The sequence below is a fragment of the Lissotriton vulgaris genome, chromosome 5 (assembly GCF_964263255.1).
Source record: "Lissotriton vulgaris chromosome 5, aLisVul1.2, whole genome shotgun sequence".
In the NCBI taxonomy this organism is placed as follows: domain Eukaryota; kingdom Metazoa; phylum Chordata; class Amphibia; order Caudata; family Salamandridae; genus Lissotriton; species Lissotriton vulgaris.
In genome coordinates this window covers 1,940,895,311-1,940,914,010 of record NC_141693.1, presented here as the reverse complement: position 1 = coordinate 1,940,914,010, position 18,700 = coordinate 1,940,895,311, and the positions used below count along the sequence as shown (strand labels likewise).

At 46.3% G+C, this 18,700-nt stretch overlaps 1 protein-coding gene across 2 annotated transcripts in view; it reads left to right on the top strand.

Annotated features, from left to right (window-relative positions):
* Positions 1 to 18,700, top strand: part of LOC147717815 (uncharacterized) — a 304,391-nt gene that overhangs the window by 70,633 nt on the left and 215,058 nt on the right. For both annotated transcript variants that reach the window (XM_086924601.1, XM_086924600.1), the window contains exon 2: positions 16,309 to 16,445. In XM_086924601.1, the coding sequence (XP_086780727.1) occupies positions 16,309 to 16,445 (137 nt within the window). The remainder of the gene's footprint in view (positions 1 to 16,308; positions 16,446 to 18,700) is intronic.

The window sequence follows — 18,700 nt, the reverse complement described above, 5'->3', positions numbered from 1 at the left end:
TGTTGGTTTCCCACTCTAAAGGTCTGTGTAGCAGGTCGATCAGTATCCTTCCTGCCATTCAGGCATATTAAACACTTTGACCCCAAGAACTTTCCAAGAACTTCATCCTGGCTAGACGTTGGACATAATGGGAAATTTGCTGGATCTATGTTATAGGCACTCAACATATCCTCGAACCAATGATCCAACCTTCCAAAATTTAATTTGTGATTAAAATCGCCCATTATTACCAAAGTATCCTTCCCATACTTTTCTGTCAAGTCAATTATATCCTTTTTAAAGAGGCTTAATTCTCTCTCATATTCTTTTTGAGACCCCCATTGGATATATACGTTTATGATAATCAGATGGACATCCTTCCCATTGGACCCTAGATGACATACATTACACACCAACAGCCATTTACATAGTGAACTGATTAGTTTGGACTCTTTTACAAAACTGGTTGAAGCAAGTGTTACCATACCCCCTGAGGGGCGTCCAAATTTTTTATTTTTGCTAGCAGGTTTGTGAAAATGAACGAAACCTTCAACTACCTGGGTGTTGCCGCATAGCCATGTCTCCTGTAGACAAATAACATCAACACACTTTGCAAGCTGGTTTAGACTATCCGCCTTTGTTGTACCTCCCAGCCCGTTTATGTTCCATGAAATTAATTTCAGGCTATGCGGCAACTCAGTAACCTAATCGATCTCGCTGAGACACCCTGACTCGTTCAGGCCCCAAGAGCAGATACTGCTGTCCATGTCCCAGCTACCCCCAACTGTACTAGGCTTCACATTTTCCACCGCTATGGTGATATTAGCCATCTCCCCCTGTCCCCTGGTTACCCACCTCACCTGCCTTTCCCCTAAACCTGCATGGAATCTCAAGAAGCCTCCCTTTCGCTGTTTCCATGCATCTACTTCTTCTTCCGAGATCATCCTTATACCTTCTTTTAAGATTTCTTTCTCTGCTTTCTGAATTGCCGCTTTAACAAGGCCTGAGTAGACTAGCACCTTTGTGTATTCTGCACCATTGTTATCACTGCAGAACCCTATCTGTCTCAAGTCCTTCGTCCCAATTTCTTTTAGGGATGGGCATTTTGCAAATGAAAATAGGAGCTGGGAACGATTCAGTGGGACTAACTTTCTTTGTTTTTTCCCTCCAGACATTTGTTCTTTGGGTTTAAAGTAAATCCACATTTTATTATCATTGCTTTTATATGGGGTTTTTGCATCCCAGACACCCCTTCCCTCATGTATGTTCATTCTAGGGCGTGTGTCTGCTATGCTACCTCCAGTTGCTACGCTTCTTGTGGGTACTTTCCCTCCTAACTTGTTATTAATATTTGTAGGTCTCACCACCTCCCTAAAGGGGTTATGTATAGTTTTCCGTCGTGCCCTTTTCCTTTCAGCATCAACTACCGCTCCTACAAAGGCTGATTGCCTCCCTATATTGCTACTTTCTCTTATCTTGTTTTTCCGCAAGGCATTTCCTTTAGATATTTCCCTATCATGCATTTGTTTGCCATTCACTTTATTTTGAGCCTTCAGCCTCCCCTGGGTCTGACAAGGCCTTTTATGGGAGTACCTATTATTCTGATGCCTTAAAGTCTCTCCTCGCCTCCTTACCAACATAGGCCATCTAGAAATATAAACATTATTCTGTGGACCACCTTCCACTACTGGTTCAATGTTCTCTTCAATCTGGTCATCTGTCTCTGGGGCTTGTACTGTTCTAACCATTGTTGGCATCAGTTCCCTTATCCCCTGCAGTTCTTGTATCATTTTCTTAAACTGTAATTCGTGATTATTTAACAGGGTATTATTTAACACAGAAACCTCTAATAAGCCTTGGAGCATTTTTTGTAGCATCAACATAATGTCCAACATCGAGGCAGAGGATGAAGTTGTAGTATCCATACCCAATGTACCATTCCGTAAAATTTCATTTAGAGAGTCTAAGGGTTTCGGGCTTTGAAATTCGACTTCATCCAAACTTCTGTCAAAAATAGTTCTTTCCGAGGGGTTGGACAAATTGGAGCAATCCTCCTTATCTATGGTCCCGCAACCTGCCAAACCTTCCTCCTCTGCCCTTGGCGAAGAGAAAATCCTTGGCGAAGAAGAGAGTCTTGGTTCTATGGGTAACATCCTCTGGTTTAGGTCACTCTGTGTAAGGGAGGGGTCCACAATCTCCACAACCACTTCTACGCTTGGTAGCTCTTTATTAATCTCTTGGACTTTGACTTGGGCTTGAGCCAGGGTTTGGCCTTTGCCTGGAGTAAGTGTTCTCTTGAAGTGCTTACCCACAAAATCTATTATTGATTTAGACACAAGGCTACCATCTTTCTCACTGCCTTGTAATGTATTCTCCACTGTGGGCTTCTTCTTTTTCCTCTCCTTTTTATCATTTATTTCGGAGGGTTTCATTCTAGCCGCTTCAGGCCCTTCTGCGACTGTTATGGCGTCAAACTCGTCGGCTTTTTCCAATGGCTCTGGGTTTGTTTCCTTTTGTTTTACCCTTCTTGGTGCCATATTCGAGCTTCTTGCCTGTTCCGTGGATTTTACCTAAGCCACGTAGATCACACAGGGTAGCCTTTCCTTCCCTCTGACGGGGTCTACCGCCCTCGATTTTTGTAAGGCCCACTAATCCAAATACTTAAAACAAAATTAAAAAAATGATTTAAAAAACACTTACCTTCCCTGTGAGCTAGTTTGCTGACTGTGGCAGACCTTGGATCCTCTTATTATCTTGACCCTGCCTGGACCTCAAGGGGCCCCTAGACGGGCGTCTCCCCGGACGTTTAGGCCACAGGCTATAAGTAACTCTGCCAGTACCGTCAAATAGCAGACTTCTCCGTTATCTCCAAAAGCTCCTCCGCGCCGTGTACCAAGGGCTCTGTGCACCCAAACGACCCCGTCCACACCTGCAAACAATGACACAGGCTCAGGGCAGGGGGCGGAGCCCTTTGCCGTGGTAATCACCGAGGCGGCGTTCTCAGCCGATTTCGGCCGGACAGCCCTCCGTCTTCAACACCCCCGGGCCAGCGCTTTCCTCCACAAACCCCCCTGGGGAGGGATTATGACCCGGTGTAAGTCCGGTGTAAGACTGGACTTCGCTCCTCGATCCGGCTTGCACTTTCACTCCGTCTCTCTCTCCAGTAGGCGTATTCCGTATCCCGCACACGTCCACACGTCAGCACGACCTGGTCACGTCAGCTCGCTACACAGGGAAGGATGGTCCCACTCATGTTTACCGCTCAGGTATAACACCTCTGCGCCATATAATACTTGGGGGGGAATCATTGCACCGAATGCCTTTATCATTGGTTTATGAGTCATGTCGCCATATTCTTTATTAAACTTTTTCAACCCACATGTAAAAAAGCTTTGGCTCTTTGTGCCTCCAAATGGGTGCGCCAATTTAGCGCACTGTCAAACTAGAGGCCTAGATATCTATACTCCTTAACAGCCTCTAATTTGTTATTACCCAAAAACCAATTAAAATTCTTCTTGCTCTTACCAAAACATAAGACCTTGGTTTTTTCCATATTTACAGTCAAAATTTTCCTATCACAATAACCTTTAAAAGCATTTAGTTTCCTTTGAAGTCCCATTTCTGTTTGATCTAGGATCACTAAGTCGTCTGCGTATAATAGGCACGGCACTTTGTTCCCGCTCATTCTAGGGCTTGCACTTCTTTCTACTTCAAGTGTCGCAGGGAGATCCGCCAGAAAGATTGAAAATAACAGGGGTGCCAGAACGCACCCCTGTCTAAGGCCATTCCCTATCAATATCTTCTGGGTTAGTGACCCATGCGAATCTCTAATAACCTGGGCCCAGTTCCCTCTATGTAGATCTTTCAAGATCATCAACAAGCCATCCGGAATTCCGTATCCTATCAAATCCTCCCAGAGTTTGTTCTGGTCCACAGAGTCAAACGCGGCTCGAAAGTCAACAAAACAACAATGCAACTTCCCATTTTGTTCTATTGACTTCCGGGCCAACGCCCATAGGGAAAAGCAGTGGTCAATTGTAGAATGGCCTTCCTTGAAGCCGCCCTGTTCCACTGGAATAATTACTCTCTCCTCTGCCCAAGTCTTTAGCCTACCTAATATAATTTTCGCAAATATGTTTTCTCCTATATCGAGTAGGTTGATTAATCTATAGTTCCTTGGTGCGTTGACGTCCCCTTTTTTATGGATCGGTCGAATTATCGCACCCTTCCTACAAACGCTGCTCCTGAGGCGAAAAGCCGGGAGAGCGCACCGTCTATTTTAATATTGGATTAGTGATTCTTTTGTGCTTTTAAAAATACCAGTAACTCACCCAAGCCTCTCCCACTGCAAGCGGACCCTCCGCAGCCCAGAAACCGGCGTGCCAAACGCTGACAGAGCCTCGGCCGATCGACAGGCCACGCCCCCATCAGAGGCCACGCCCACCGACCCAGAGCTTAAAAGAGACGCTGCTCACCAGCCTCTCCACCTACAAACGCTGCTCCTGAGGCGAAAAGCCGGGAGAGCGCACCGTCTATTTTAAAATTGGATTAGTGATTCTTTTGTGCTTTTAAAATTACCAGTAACTCACCCAAGCCTCTCCCACTGCAAGCGGACCCTCCGCAGCCCAGAAACCGGCGTGCCAAACGCTGACAGAGCCTCGGCCGATCGACAGGCCACGCCCCCATCAGAGGCCACGCCCACCGACCCAGAGCTTAAAAGAGACGCTGCTCACCAGCCTCTCCACCTACAAACGCTGCTCCTGAGGTGAAAAGCCGGGAGAGCGCACCGTCTATTTTAAAATTGGATTAGTGATTCTTTTGTGCTTTTAAAATTACCAGTAACTCACCCAAGCCTCTCCCACTGCAAGCGGACGCTCCGCAGCCCAGAAACCGGCGTGCCAAACGCTGACAGAGCCTCGGCCGATCGACAGGCCACGCCCCCATCGGAGGCCACGCCCACCGACCCAGAGCTTAAAAGAGACGCTGCTCACCAGCCTCTCCACCTACAAACGCTGCTCCTGAGGCGAAAAGCCGGGAGAGCGCACCGTCTATTTTAAAATTGGATTAGTGATTCTTTTGTGCTTTTAAAAATACCAGTAACTCACCCAAGCCTCTCCCACTGCAAGCGGACCCTCCGCAGCCCAGAAACCGGCGTGCCAAACGCTGACAGAGCCTCGGCCGATCGACAGGCCACGCCCCCATCAGAGGCCACGCCCACCGACCCAGAGCTTAAAAGAGACGCTGCTCACCAGCCTCTCCACCTACAAACGCTGCTCCTGAGGCAAAAAGCCGGGAGAGCGCACCGTCTATTTTAAAATTGGATTAGTGATTCTTTTGTGCTTTTAAAATTACCAGTAACTCACCCAAGCCTCTCCCACTGCAAGCGGACCCTCCGCAGCCCAGAAACCGGCGTGCCAAACGCTGACAGAGCCTCGGCCGATCGACAGGCCACGCCCCCATCGGAGGCCACGCCCACCGCCGATCTACTCATCAACCCATAAGTATGTGCCTCCCAAGGAAGCGCAGCGGACGAGCGCAGCGGGCGCGCCGATTGCGCGCCGAAGGCGCGCTTAAGGCAAGCTCGTCTGCGCTCGTCCGCGAGCGTCCGGGACTAGGGGCTAAGGACTCTGTATGTTATCATACTTATACATCTGCTGAACTACTAGCGCTGCGCCCAACTACCACGATGTGCCCACCTGTTCCCTACAACGCGGCAAAACGTATATCTTACTTGGGCATAGGCAATCCCGCCACCCTTACAAACGCCCCTGCTCCTGAGTACTCTATGCTCACGACCACACCCAGCTCCACTTACATGTTCAGGTGTATATACCTTAACACCCGCTCCATGATTAAACACCAGTCAGATATTTTTCTGCTACTTATGGATAAACAACCTGACATGCTGCTATTGACAGAGACCTGGCTCACCCCGGACTCATTACCGGATATTTTAGCTGCCCTACCTGCAAACTACTATATCCTATCAGCATTACGCTCAGGTGGAAAAATCGGGGGAGGAGCAGCTATAATTGTCAATAAGAAATTCCAACTTAGACAGCTCCCATCTCTGCCTCTACCTAACACTGAAAACATAGTCGCCAAAATAGACACTCCCAACGGCTCACTTGTACTGGCTCTACTATATCGCCCTCCCCAAACCATAGCCACGTTCCCTTCCACTCTAGCTCAGCTACTGGCACCGTTGGTCACAAATCACTCTAAACTACTTTTGGTTGGGGATTTAAACTTCTGGTTTGACAATACATCATTGGATCCCCAAGCTGCAGAGATGAGTGAACTCTTCTGTGATCTCAACCTGACACAACACATCTACACTGAGACTCACCAAAAGGGCCATAGTCTTGACCAAATCTGGTCTCTGAACTTGCCACTATCCTCAATAGACATAAAACCCTGCTGTTGGTCTGATCACCACAGCATAAGTTTCTCCTTTCAGTTAGACCAGACTACCCATTTCAAGTTACAAACCAGCAAAACCACTAGGAAATGGACTTCTATGGACTTGCCTGCCTTTCTCAACTTTCTAGGTGACTCCCTTCCCCTTGACAGCACTAACGTGGAGGAGGCCGATGCTCGGTTCAATGAATGGCTTACTGCAGCGACTAACATCTATGCTCCTCCTACGCGTCTTTGCAGCTCTAGGAGCCCGGACGCACATAAATGGTTTACACCTGAGCTAAAACATCTGAAATTGGAAGTGAGGCAAAAGGAAAGAACATGGCGCTCCCAGTATTGCCCTCTAGCCAGGGCCACATACTGCTCAGCTAGGAAGACATACCAAAAATCTCTACAAAACCATAAAACTACCTATTACTCATCCAAAATCCTAAACTCCACCAATAAGTCAAAAGAAATCTTCAGAATAGTAAACGAACTTTGCAATAACGATAGAACTTCCCCTCCGGTAGTTCCCACACAAGCGCTATGCAATTCCCTGAATGACTTTTTCCGCGATAAGATTTTATTGATTAAACAGAACATCTCCACACTTCCAGCCTGCGCCCCAGTGGACGACATCTATTTTAATCCCTCAACTTTACATTTTTTCCCCCTCATTGATTTGAAAACTTTTTTGGAATTATTGTCTAGAGTCAAATCAGGCTCGCCTATGGATGCCTGCCCCCCCCAAATCATGAAAGAAATCGGTCGTGCCATGCCCAACAGCATGATACCCCTGCTCAACGACTCTCTCACTTCAGGGATAGTGCCTAGTAGCTTCAAGCAGGCCTTACTGATTCCCCTCACCAAGAAACCTGGTATTGACCCGCTGGACCTCACGAATTACCGGCCTATATCCTTGCTGCCCTTTCTATCCAAAATGTTGGAGGCGCATGTCACCAACTGTCTCTCTAATTTCGTGGAGGAATCGGACTATCTCCAACCCAACCAAGCAGGATTCCGGCCTGGTCACTCCACTGAGGCAGTAATATTGGCCGTTCAGAACACCTTGAGGTCCAACGCTGACAAAAACCTTCACCAAGCCCTGGTACTTCTTGACTTGTCCGCCGCATTCGACACGGTTGACTATTCTATCCTGGTCAACCGTGTCGAACAGGCGGGCCTTAGAGACTCTGCCCTAGCCTGGTTGAAATCGTTCATTTCTGAACGTACTCAGTCTGTCCGCTTGGGCTCCTTTTCTGCTGCCAAGGTCAAGTCTTTCTGTGGGGTGCCTCAAGGCTCTTCGTTATCTCCCCTATTGTTCAACCTGTACATGCGGCCCCTTCTTTTTGCCCTGAGAAAGCATAAAGTCACTGTATACAATTATGCAGACGACTTGCAGCTAGTTTTCGTTCTTAATTCCCTAAATGCTGTGGAGGACTTCCAAGCCACTATGACTTTAATCCAGAGTTGGATGTCCTCTAATCATCTTAAATTAAACCCAGGGAAAACTGAGCTGATCCTGCCCGGCAAGAGCGAAATCAGTTGGAGCCCTAACTTCTGGCCTGCTGATATGGGCCTTCCCCCTAAGAAATCTTTGACTGTAAAGAGTCTGGGGATAACCATCAAGGAGGACCTCTCGCTAAAATCCCAAATTGGAACCGTGGTTTCCTCTGGATTTTTCCAATTGAGGAAAATTAGGAAGATCGCCCATTTCCTCACTCCTTCCGCCTTAATCCAGGTGGTCATTGCCCTAGTCCTCTCCCATATCGACTTCTCAAACAGCCTATACCTTGGCCTACCTGTAGGACAACTTAGAAGATTGCAGTACTTGCAGAATCAGGCCGCCAGGCTGATCTGCAATGTACCCAAATGGGAATCGATCAAATCAGGCCTAGAGTCCCTGCACTGGCTACCAGTGGCTCAAAGAGCCGAATTTAAAGCCGGGTGCATCATCTTCAAGGCTTTGCAAGGCAAGGGACCTCTATTCATCAGGCAGCTGATTGGAAGATATGTTCCCTCACGTAACCTGAGATCAGCCTACAAAGACCTACTTGAAGTACCTCGCTTCAAGAAAAAACGACAAGGTGGCAGCAGCTTCCACTTCTTAGCAGCTACCCTATGGAATTCTCTGCCACTAGCCCTTAGACAGAGTAAGGACCTCCTTGCCTTCAGGAAGGCTTTCAAGACTCACCTCTTCACTCAGGCTTACTTGAAATAAAGATCCCTGCAGACTCACCCCTTGTTATGTTTTTTTATTTCTTTCCAGCGCCAAGAAGCCTTCGGGCGTATGCGCGCTTTATACATTTTTAATAACATAACATAACATAACATAACATACTTGGAACTATCCCTGATTCTAGGATTACTAAGAACATTTGGGAGAAGAATTTGGCCCACCAAGGTGTCCGTGTCTTGATTATTAGGGCAGGCAGGTTATCTGGGCCGGAGGCTCTTGTTAAATTTAAAGTTTTGATTGTCTCAAGTACATTTTTTTCTGAGAAGTCTGGTTTTAGATCATCTACTAGGCCACTCCAGTCCCTTTGTACTTCCTCTTCAGCTTCACCCCCAAGTGGGTATAGCTCTTTCAAATAATCCACCCAGGCACCCTCTTCTACCACGCAGATCATTGACCCAGGTGAGGCTTCTGTTGCTGAGCGAACTAGATTCCAGAATAAACGTATATTCTTGGATTCTATTGCCTCCAGCAATTTCTTCCAGCAATTATCCTTATGGGCTCTTCTTGTGCTATCAAGAAGCATGGTATACTCTTTCCTTAATTTTACAAGATGTTCAGCTCTAGTGTTATCAAATTTATTACGCAGACTGCGCTGTTCTCGCCTTAGTTCTCTTTTCTTCTTTAAACAGGCTATATTATACCAGTTTCCCTTCCTAACTTGGGTGGTTTGTATACTCTTGGTGTTCTTTACGTCTGTTCTAAGTTCGACCTTGATACTTTGTACCACTTGGTTTAATTTTTCAATGTACCAGGCCAGATCTAGACCAACTATGCATCCTAGAACGATTTTATGTTGGAGCCTGGTTAATTTCTCTATATTTCCTTCGGTTAACCGTGTTGTGATGCGTCTGGGATAGTCCATCTGTGGTATGATTACTTTTTCAACAATGAATTGGTGGGAAAATGCCAGTTCTACTTCTAGAATATTGTGGTCACTTTCTTCTATATGGTTAACCATAAAGCCCTTTATTATATCAAAGTTCCATGCTGGGATAAAGACATAATCTATGGGGCAATTTTGTGTACCTTGTTTAAAGGTTTTTTTTGCCGGACGATCTTGTGGGTACCTGCCGTTCAAACAAAAGAGATATTTATTCGCTGGGTAATTCCCCAAGCTTACGTCATTTATTGTACACAGACTTTCTGGAAACTTTGCTTGAATTATATCATAAGATTCTAAAAAATCCTGATACATGAGATCCTGCCGCATAGGATTAAGTTTATGGTTAAAATCTCCTACTAACAAAAACAAATCTGAAACGTACTTTTCACACAATAAATCTAAATCCTTTTTAAAGTGCGCCATTTCGACTCGATACTCCTCCTTGCCCCCCCATTGCATATATACATTTACAATCAACACATTTTCTTTCTTGTTACTGGCTGTAATTAATGTTATTCTACAGCAGAGCAGCCATTTACATGTTACAGTGAGCCGGGAGAAGTTTTTCACCAAGTTTGTAGATAGTAAAGTCAATAAACCCCCTGCCGGGCGACCTGATCTAGATTTTACTGCCGGTCGATAGGCTTGACAGAAGCCATCCACTACAGGGGGCTCGCCACATAGCCAGGTCTCCTGGATACAGATGATCGCATAATTTTTTGCTAGATCTTTTAGCCGTTCACGTTTTATTTGGTTACCTAGCCCATTTATATTCCAGGAGACCATTTTTAAGCCGTGTGGCTGCCCCTTTACCTATTCCACATCACTAAGGGGCCCAAACCTATTGGATTCCTCTAGGTACTGTGAAGGACCTGGGAGGCTAGTATTAAGACTCCAATTCTTCCAAGAGTCTTCCTATCTGGATACTGCTCCCCACTTCCTCACAGGTGAGCTGTGGTGCCTGACGCGTTTCGGGGCCAGCTGCCCCTTAATCATAGGCGGCTCCAGTATCCAGATAGGCCGGATGGCAGGCTGAACACGAGTGTGTCCTGGAAAGCTCAAGGGCATTTGGGATTCAATTTTGCAGCGCGGGGTCCTTACCGCGTCAGGATGCACCATCTTCTGTCACCGGCAGCGGGAAACTGACAGGAGAGGCTGCGGATCGAAATATCTTCGTCTGCTTAAGCGTGTGAAGCCGGATCAAAATGAATCTCCACAACCCACGGTATCCCACTCAGGGACATTATTAATAGCTCTAAACCAGTATGTGACTCGGAGCCTCGAACGGGAAGAATACAATTCCCAGCATGCAACGTAATTTGAATATGAACTGTGAACCAATAGGAAGCATGCTTGTAAATGGTTTAAATAAAATTGAGCCTCTGAACTGCACGTACCGAGCCGCCTATGATTAAGGGGCAGCTGGCCCCGAAACGCGTCAGGCACCACAGCTCACCTGTGAGGAAGTGGGGAGCAGTATCCAGATAGGCCGGATGGCAGGCTGAACACGAGTGTGTCCTGGAAAGCTCAAGGGCATTTGGGATTCAATATATATATATAAAAAATTGTTGATTTGTAACAACAAAACTATTTAACAGAGGGGAGATGCAGTGTTAGCAGTATTTTATAACGGAACCCTTTTGGTTCTTAACAGACTCTGTAGATATGTGACGTAGGTGTTGGAGCACAATGTTATGAAAGCTTGTTTTAGAATGTTGAGTTTGCAGTTACATGCAGCAGAATAAAGATGTGTAACACTAAGCTCCATTTGTGGTGGGGCCATTGGTGGGTACCTGGGCTGGGAAGGTGCTATACTTGTGTTCACAAGAAAACTCTTATAATTGTAATACAACATTTCCCCAATGTCCAAAGTTTTCTTTTAGGTGCTTCAGCACATTTCTGTACATTCTCTCCTTAAGATACCCTTCTTTCAGTTCTGATAAGTTTCCAAAACTACCAAATCTCTCAAATCAAAGACAATACAACAAGGTTGCTTTCATTGATCCAAATGTATTTACCGTCCTGCCAGCACCAGGTACACTTTGAAGTTGTGTACCAGTGTGCTCCAAGGCAGAACCAACAAGAATTATGATGGTGGGGCTATATTTTGACACATATCAAATCCTCAACACAGCACAAAACATTAGCAATATGCAGCAGGAATGTTCTCCAACATGGCTTCAAAAAAGCAAGTAGAAACAGCACTGAATAAAACAATTAACCAAAATCGTAAATGCAGTCCTCATCACTTAATGAATACCATAAAAGAAACTAAAATAACTAAGGTAACCACTATTGTTCCCTCTCGGGTAGGTGATTTTGTCTGCCACTGAGTTATGTCAAGTATTTCTTTATTAGATTTGATCAATGTAAATCATAAAAGTACATGAATAGATACATTCTAAAACAACGGTATTAAAATCACAGATAGAAAATAACTGATACATCTCAAACACTAGAATGTAAAACTCCAGGTAGAAATCATGATAGATAAAATCACACAGTCACGATGGGTGGAGATTGCAAAAACAGTAACGTTTGTTAAATTGCGATTTGCTCTTCCAAGCAGCTAAAATTGTTGCCCGCTGCCCTACTGTCTGGTTCAATGCTCCTCTGTCCTTGTGGACAACCTTGCACACCATACCTTCTACTAGCTTGCACAAGCAGGATAAAAAAGAAAACGGGGAAGAGAGACATGTGAACTCCATGCCTGTTGTACTGCAGCAAGGGTGGGTCTACTCACTCCTAGGCCTGGTTTTTGTTTCATTCAGTGGGATCCAGAAACAAATTTACAATGCAAGTCAACACATTTTTGACAAATTGAAGTCGCCTGCCCTGAAAGACAAGCATTTACAATGCAACGGTTTCGCTTTTGTAAAAGTTAGAGCTTTTGTCATTGCTCATGACAAATTTTCCGGTATATGTTGTACAATTCTGATGAGTAAATGGGAAGAAGGAGGAGGAAGAGAATGGCGAAAAACAAAGACAAAGGGAACAAGCAGGGAACAGAGGCACGAGCAGGGAACAGAGGCACGAAAATCGGGTCACAAGCAGGCAACAGAGGCACTAAAACCAGGTCACAAGCAGGTAACAGAGGCACGAAAACCGGGTCACAAGCAGGCAACAGAGGCACTAAAACTGGGTCACAAGCAGGCAACAGAGGCACGAAAACCGGGTCACAAGCAGGCAACAGAGGCACGAAAACCGAGGCACAAGCAGGGAACAGAGGGACAAAAACCGGGTCACATGCAGGGAACAGCACGCACAACGAGGGAAGAGGGGGCAGAAAAGCACTCACAACGAGGGAAGGGGGGGTAGAAAAGCATGCACAATGAGGGAAGGGGGGCAGAAAAGCACGCACAACGAGGGAAGGGGTGAGGCGCTTTGAGACAGACCAAGCAGACAGAACTACAGACAGCGGAAACTAGGAAACACAGACATTGGCAGCAAGAAAAATCTTCCGAAGAGAATTACACCGAAGTTAGCACGAGAACAAAAGTTCACCCAGAATATATTTTGGGGCGTTGGTGCACATCCCTTGAGTAGCTTTTGAGGTCGTTGTGTTATAAAAAGGCACCAGGCAGGCTTCTTTGAGTTGATGTTTAGTACATGTGGAATAAGTATTTGTATGCAGTATCCAAGCTGTCCACAAACGGACAGTCGAAATGGCTGATGGTTATTAACATTAAAATGAATCTGGTTGCCCCACAAAGCTGTTTTTCCTGTTGGCCACTTCAGAGTCAATAGGCTTAAAGGGAGTTTGCAGAGCCTCATGATCTGAATCTGTTCAATCCAGCTGCCCTTCTCTAAGCGAGGGGCCACTGATGGCCGTTAACCCCGTATCTAGAAAGTAAAACGGTGGAAGCAAGCAGGGAGTGATGAGGAAGACTTTCTGACTCCAGGAAGAGAGGGGTCCCGTGGAGAAAAATCCGGCATCTACAGAAAAGGCAGACTGCGGATCTGTGAGGCCTACTCCCCTGAAGTGAGCAGCTTCCTAGAAGCATTTAAGGGAATCAGGGAACTTCCCCATAACGATCAAGATCATAGTGGCACAGGGCTGAAGTTACTCAAAGTTGCTTCAGTGGGGTCTGAGAGCATGGCACAGAGAAGGATGTGGGGTAGAAGGGCACACACCGTGTACGCCCAGTCATAGCCATGCCTAGTGGCTTTAAGGGCATGGAGATTAAAGCTAGGGTGTGTCCGAGACTAACGCCCTGCACTTTGAGCCTACTGCATCTGTTAATGTACTGGGCAAGGTACACAACTCATTCTGAGAGCACAGGAACAGGGCTCGTTGTCTCACCCATGCCGAAAACAGCTTCGGTAAGCATAAGACAGTGTACAGAACATGGCTGTTGGCCACATCCTACACACAGTACCTGCTGCACTGGACGAAACACCATGCACCCAGTGTAATTTGCAGCATCTCTAGAAGCAACAAGATTGCATACAGAGCATGGCCCCAAGGCCGCTTCCTGCACCCTCAGTCTATTGCACATTGCAAAGGAACATGTGCAGAGGCAAATGGAAGCATAAGTACTGCACACAGTGGAAATAGCAGGTTTCTGTGGCATGGGGACGAGGTGCAGGGAAAGGCCAAGTGCCACTCTATGTACCCACTGGGCACAGATGCAGCACCTGCGTAGTGGGTTTCAACTTTGGCCTAGGGCCACAGTCTATTTTAACACCATCAAAATAAATTCCCTGACAAAACTATTAAAAGAAACCTTTGATTCTTTACTAAGGTCTGAAAATAACAATCGTTATAAACAAAAGATAGAAAATCCCCTTACATTGAAAGAGCATTATTGCTTTGATCCAAAACCTAGAAAACACTTACATTTTCCTCCAACCCCGCCGCGGCTGCGTGTCCTCGGCTCTGGCAGGGCAGGGAGCGGCTGCAGGAGGTTCCTGACGAGAAAGGAGCATTTGAAGACAGGAGTGGGCTGGGGGGGCAGCTGACGAGCGAGAAGGCATCGGACTGGGAGTGAGGTGGAAGGGACGGGGAGAAATGCCAGAGCTTGCAGAGCCTCATGATCTGAATCTGTTCAATCCAGCTGCCCTTCTCTAAGCGAGGGGCTACTGATGGCCGTTAACCCCGTATTCAGAAAGTAAAACGGTGGAAGCAAGCAGGGAGTGATGAGGAAGACTTTCTGACTCCAGGAAGAGAGGGGGCCCGTGGAGAAAAATCCGGCATCTACAGAAAAGGCAGACTGCGGATCTGTGAGGCATACTCCCCTGAAGTGAGCAGCTTCCTAGAAGAATTTAAGGGAATCAGGGAACTTCCCCATAACGATCAAGATCAGCGAGAAGGCATCGGACTGGGAGGGGGGTGGAAGGGACGGGGAGAAATGCCGCGGCTGCGTGTCCTCGGCTCTGGCAGGGCAGGGAGAGGCTGCAGGAGGTTCCTGACGAGAAAGGAGCATTACGTGAACCCACCTGCTCGCCCTAGCTCCTAGAAAAAAATGGCGGCCGCAAACATCCTGGGGAAAAAAATAAGACAACACCCACCGCCGCAATGACGGCAACAAAGGGGCGAAGAGCGAAAAAATCGCCGGAACGCCCGCGAATCTGCTCCGGCAATGACGGACAGATCTCTCTTCCAATGGCTAGCCTCAATTTATGGAGCTAGCCAATGGAAGAGCAGGCGGGACAAAGCCCCCGTACTGCTTCTCAAAAGATTTTGCCTGCGCGAACGCTGCTGCGCAGCGGATGCCAGGCGAAACATAAAAAAGGAGGTGAACATTAGCTGGTTATCATTCAATGAACCACAGGCAAACTGGCCACTTCATGGGTGGTTCGTGGGATTCTCTCTGATAAAATGAGGTCCTGGGGCAGCCAAATAAACTTCTAAACAGTATCGTTCTTACGCAGAGTTGGGTGGATCTTGTGGTTCCCTTTGGACCTCGTTCTGCCAAAAAAAACCTCAAAAACTGTAAGAACCACATATAACACCGTAAATATGCCTACTTTTCAGGTTTTCCTGCAGAATGAAGTGGAGTGCTTGGCTGGTTCTTTTGTGAGGCCAAATACACCTCTGGCAAATTTTAATTTTTTATAGTTTTTCCTTATTTCATAATTTACCAAATGATTTTGCCCCCCTCTTGTGATAAAGTGCTCCACACATCATGTACTCAGCGCTTGGGCAGTACTCAGCTGACAGATACAACAAGTTGCCAGCCTGAACCTTTCTAGGCCTTGCATTGATGGCAAGTTAGTTGCTCACTTTGTAATGTCCTTCAGTAGCCTTTCACAGGTAAAAACAGTAGCCCTCCTCTCACCTCAATACAACGTGTAGGCACTCTCTTCTCAGGAACATCTAATGTACACAATGTCTCTGTGGGTCTGTGTGCTAACAGGTATTGAATTCACTATCTGCCTGCTGCGATGCTTTGCTGCATGTTGAATCTTCACTACTTGCCATTGCAATAGAGAATAGCACCACACACACACACATACCCTCACCTGAAGAACCCTCCCACCATCTGTTGGCTCCATCTTTAACCATTCCACCTACATATTCCTTTATAATGGCACCACAACAGGGGAGATGTCTGATTAACAGCTGTTTGAGACTACAAGTAGGTGGAGCAGGTAATAATTCTGACAGTGGTTCCGACATGAGAGTTTCAAAGATGATCTTATCCCTCGCTTGTCATATGCTTCTGCCACAATAATCTTCAAACTGAGTAAAGGGTTTCTTTGGCTCTGTCTGCTATGTTTAATGAGTAATGACTCTGTGTACATAATCACAGGGGCTTTCAATGATCTGTTGACTCCATTATGTTTCAAATCTTTTTTCCAGATCCAAGGAACATGGCACCAGATCTCAAGTGCTTATCAGAAAGAGCATCACCTGAAGGAGGACAAGCAATCAACGTTTGGCTGGATAGAGATAGCCACAGTCGATGGCGTGACAAAGATGAAACACGTGATTGGGTTGTGAGTAATAATGCGTCTTAGCAAATCAGCTTTAAGGGGCGGGTTGCAGGATTTCCAGGACAGGAATACCTACCCACTAACTTACAACTTTGATCATATTGAAAATACTTTGCAGGGCATATTCTTACTTAGGATGCAGTCAGACATTTACTCGAGGGAAGAGCAAGCAAACATCTGAATCCAGTGAGGAAACAGGGATTGAACACTCTCTAAGTGGTAGAGATTTAGGGCAAGACAATGATTGGTCCATAGGAACAGGAATTATCCCAGTGGAGAAAATAGGCACTTTTATTTACACGTGTCAAAGTGTACAGCTGCTACACTGATGCATGACTGTCAATATCAGCAGAATTCCAGATCTACTCTAGGTAATCTACAATGACCACATCATCCCAGGAGAACTCATTACATTCACTGTGAATACCAAAAGATCTTAAAATTACTCCAATAAAATGGTTAAGTCTATATGAATACATTTGTGCATTTACAAAAAAAAGAATCAAAGCCTCAGTAAGATAGGCCCAAAAGCCAATTGTTTAGCTCAAACTTATTAAACATTTGTTCTACTTACATATGCTGTCCCCCATATTGAAGCTACGTTTACTTTATGCAATAGGAAGTGACATAAGAGGAGGACAGATAGTATATTAAAAGTGAAAACTATAGAACTGTCCTGTGAAGAAAATGCTTTCAAAAAGCTTGGAATTTAGATGAGACCTATTTAAGTTTATTAAGACTCTCTTTAAACTGTGTATACAAGATTATGTCATACAGGTAATGGAATAGAAACGCAACAAATGCTAAGCTGGCTATTAGGAATATATTGAGCAGGGAAGCTTTTTTTTACTAAGGAAGTTGCCTATGTAAGGTTCAACCACTTTGGGTTGGTGAAATGTACCAACTGACGTATTTCCACAGTGAAGGAAAAGTTGGAATTGTGGTAAGACGTTCTTTATCAGAGTTGATCAAATGACAACAGTCAAGTCAAGTCAAGTCAAGTAATTTATATAGCGCGCTACATACCCAGAGGGTCTCAAGGCGCTTGAAGAGGGGTGGGGGATTACAAGTCGAAAATCCAAGTTTTAAGTTGCTTTCTGAATGCAAAGTGGTTCTGAGTGAGACGAAGGTGAATGGGAAGTGAGTTCCAGGTTTTAGCCGCCAGGTAGGAGAAGGATCTTCCTCCCATGGTGGTTTTGTTGATGCGGGGTACAGCAGCAAGGGCTTGGTTGGAAGAGCGTAGCTGGCGGGAGGGGGTGTAGAAGGAAAGTCGTGTGTTGAGGCATTCGGGTCCAAGTTCGTAAAGTGCTTTGTGTGCGTGGGTTAGGAGGCGGAATGTTATCCTCTTATTGACGGGGAGCCAGTGGAGGTTTTTCAGATGATAAGAGATGTGGTCTTTACGCGGGATGTCTAGTATGAGTCTGGCTGATGCGTTCTGGATGCGTTGGAGTTTTTTCAGAAGTTTTGCGGTGGTGCCGGCATATAGGGTGTTTCCGTAGTCCAGGCGGCTTGTAACCAGAGCGTGGGTGACCGTTTTTCTAGTTTCGGTGGGGATCCAACGAAATGTTTTTTTGAGCATGCGAAGAATGTTGAAGCAGGATGATGAGACGGCGTTGACTTGTCTGGTCATCGAGAGTGAGGAGTCCAGGATGACGCCCAGGTTCCGTGCGTGGTCCGTCGGGATGGGTGCTTTTCCAAGGGCCTCTGGCCACCAAGAGTCGTCCCAGGCGGAGGGGGAGGTACCTAAGATAAGGACTTCTGTTTTGTCTGAATTCAGTTTCAGACGGCTGTGTTTCATCCACTGGGCTACTTCTTTCATTCCTTCATGAAGGTTGGTTTTGGCGGTGTTAGGGTCTTTGGTGAGTGAGAGGATCAGTTGAGTGTCATCAGCGTAGGAGATGATGTTGAGGTTGTGTTGGCTTGCGATGGCCGCAAGGGGGCTCATGTATACGTTGAAGAGGGTGGGGCTGAGTGAAGATCCTTGTGGCACGCCGCAAATGACTTCAGTGGCCTCTGACTTGAATGGTGGGAGGCGGACTCTCTGAGTTCTGCCGGCAAGGAACGAGGTGATCCATTCCAGTGCTTTTCCTTGGATTCCGATGTTGCTGAGGCGTTGTAACAGGGTGCTATGACAGACTGTGTCGAAGGCTGCGGAGAGGTCGAGGAGGATGAGGGCGACTATGTCTCCATTGTCCAGTAGAGTTCGAATGTTGTCTGTTGCAGCAATGAGTGCGGTCTCAGTGCTGTGTTTGGCTCGG